At 37.2% G+C, this 2,144-nt stretch overlaps 1 protein-coding gene across 1 annotated transcript in view; it reads right to left on the minus strand.

Annotated features, from left to right (window-relative positions):
- The window catches only part of LOC106883785 (cell division cycle protein 20 homolog), a 42,723-nt gene that overhangs the window by 19,249 nt on the left and 21,330 nt on the right, over window positions 1–2,144 (minus strand). Inside the window, exon 2 of the mRNA XM_052977628.1 lies at window positions 8–65. Within this exon, the coding sequence (XP_052833588.1) occupies window positions 8–65 (58 nt within the window). The remainder of the gene's footprint in view (window positions 1–7; window positions 66–2,144) is intronic.

Consider the following 2,144-nt stretch of genomic DNA (forward strand, 5'->3'; position numbering starts at 1 on the left):
TACTTACTTAAGAGTACGGCGTGTCTCGAGTGGTTTGGTATATATTCTTTTAACCCGAATTCTCCCTAGTGAATATAACGGTAGACTGTAGATAATAATTCGTTCGTTAATTAACACAGCCAATTATTAATTATGCCCACCAAAGCAGCAGAATCACAAATGTTAACCAACAAACAAGCGAGATTGAGAAATTTGGAAACACAGCTGAGAGAGAAGAATGTTGCTGTAATTGAAAATTCAAAATATACCACCTCCTCGTTGATTGGCTGAAAGTTACTACTGTTCTTCAATCTGATTGGTTACCCATTGGTACACGTTATAATTTTTTTTTTTTTTCGTTAATACAACTTTTCGGATTTTTTATCGAAAATAAATATCGAAAGGATTTTCTACATTATTAAAATTACAAATTAAAAATTATTTAGTATGTTAATTGCCAAACCGAACAAAATTTCGTTGATTTCCGTAAAAAATATTGTTATTTGTCTGGTGACGCTCAAGTCCTTTCGCAATCCCATACACATTGAAAATTTACCTAATTTATTTCATGAAAAATCCCTACCGTAGGGATATCCTAAAGCAGGTATTAACAAAAAAGTACTTGATGGCCTGATTCCCTTCAGGTATTTACGCATGCTCTAAAATGCATAGAGTAGTGATTTATACTTTCATATAATTTGTGATTCATATTTTTAATAAGGATGCGGTTAGGGAATTACGATTGCTGTTTATGGTGGAGGTAACAGCCTAGGGCTTAAAGCTTGGGATTGGAGTCTCATCCGTGAGTAATGACATGGTTCTGTGGTTAAGAAGTTTGTTTGACAATCAGATAGTTTTAAGTTCAATCCCTCCCTCCAGCATCTTACGTAATTATAACCTTAACCAATAACCAATCAGTACCTGTTGAATGAATTTAGTGAATAAGATCTGTGAGGAAGTCCATCAAGCACGCGTACGTTTTTATCTTTTTTTTGTTTCAGTCATTTGACTGTGGCCATGCTGAAGCACCACCTCAAAGGATTTTAGTCAAATAAATCAATCCCAGGACCTTTTTTTTTTTTTTTTTTGTCTGGTAATTATTCTATCAGACCCTTTTTGCCAGACCACTAACTTACGGGGATGTAAGCACACTAACACCGGTTTCATGTGGTGGAGGTGAACAAACACAAACATAACGACACACACACACATGCACATATGTATATATTCTTCTATTTTTTTATTCTTTTACTTGTTTCAGTCATTTGACTGTGGCCATGCTGGAGCACCGCCTCAGAGAGATTGAGAAATGTATTATTTCTGTTAACTAGCTTCAGCCTGAGAGTTGCAGCCATGCTGGAGCACCGCCATTAGCTTTGCTACAATTTCACTAGTATGTGGCATTTGGTGAATGAGGAAGTTTGATGTTGCTGTATTTCTTGGTGGTTCATCTGAATCACATGACAAGAAGAGATCCAGTTTCATTTTGAAGACACCTACATCCACCCCCATGAAGTTCTCTCAGGCTTTTTCGAGAGGATATTGAAGAGCTACGGGTCCTTGAAACTCAAGCTGTTGCATTATCTGGTCTTGTATCCTGATGGAAATGTTGAAATTTTTTACGCTATGCAGTGGCATCCCATTCTGCTGTTTGCGTAACCTTCTCCTTCTTCTTCTTCTTCGCCTTCTTCTTCCTCTACGCCACCTCCTTCTTAACTTTACCACTACTGCTGTTTAGAATAACACCTATGCAAATATTCTAAACAATTCATTCAAAAGAGATGTCTAAAGAATTCAATCACTACTACCATCCACAACAGGTCACTTTCAGAGCACTTGACCATTTAGCATCCTACTACTATCATAGCTCTCCTGCATTCTTCTTCTTCTTCTTCTTCATTTCTTCTTCTCTTCTGTGCCTCCATATATATATATATGTATGAGTGTGTGTATATGTTAGTGTGTCCCCCCAACATCGCTTGACAACCGATGCTGGTGTGTTTACGTACCCGTAATTTAGCGGTTCGGCAAAAAATACGATAGAATAAGTACTAGGCTTACAAAGAATAAGTCCTAGGGGTGATTTGCTCGACTAAAGGCGGTACTCCAGCATGGCCAGTCAAATGACTGAAACCAGTAAAAAAGTAAAGGAGTATATATATATA

The sequence above is a fragment of the Octopus bimaculoides genome, chromosome 28 (assembly GCF_001194135.2).
Source record: "Octopus bimaculoides isolate UCB-OBI-ISO-001 chromosome 28, ASM119413v2, whole genome shotgun sequence".
In the NCBI taxonomy this organism is placed as follows: Eukaryota; Metazoa; Mollusca; class Cephalopoda; order Octopoda; family Octopodidae; genus Octopus; species Octopus bimaculoides.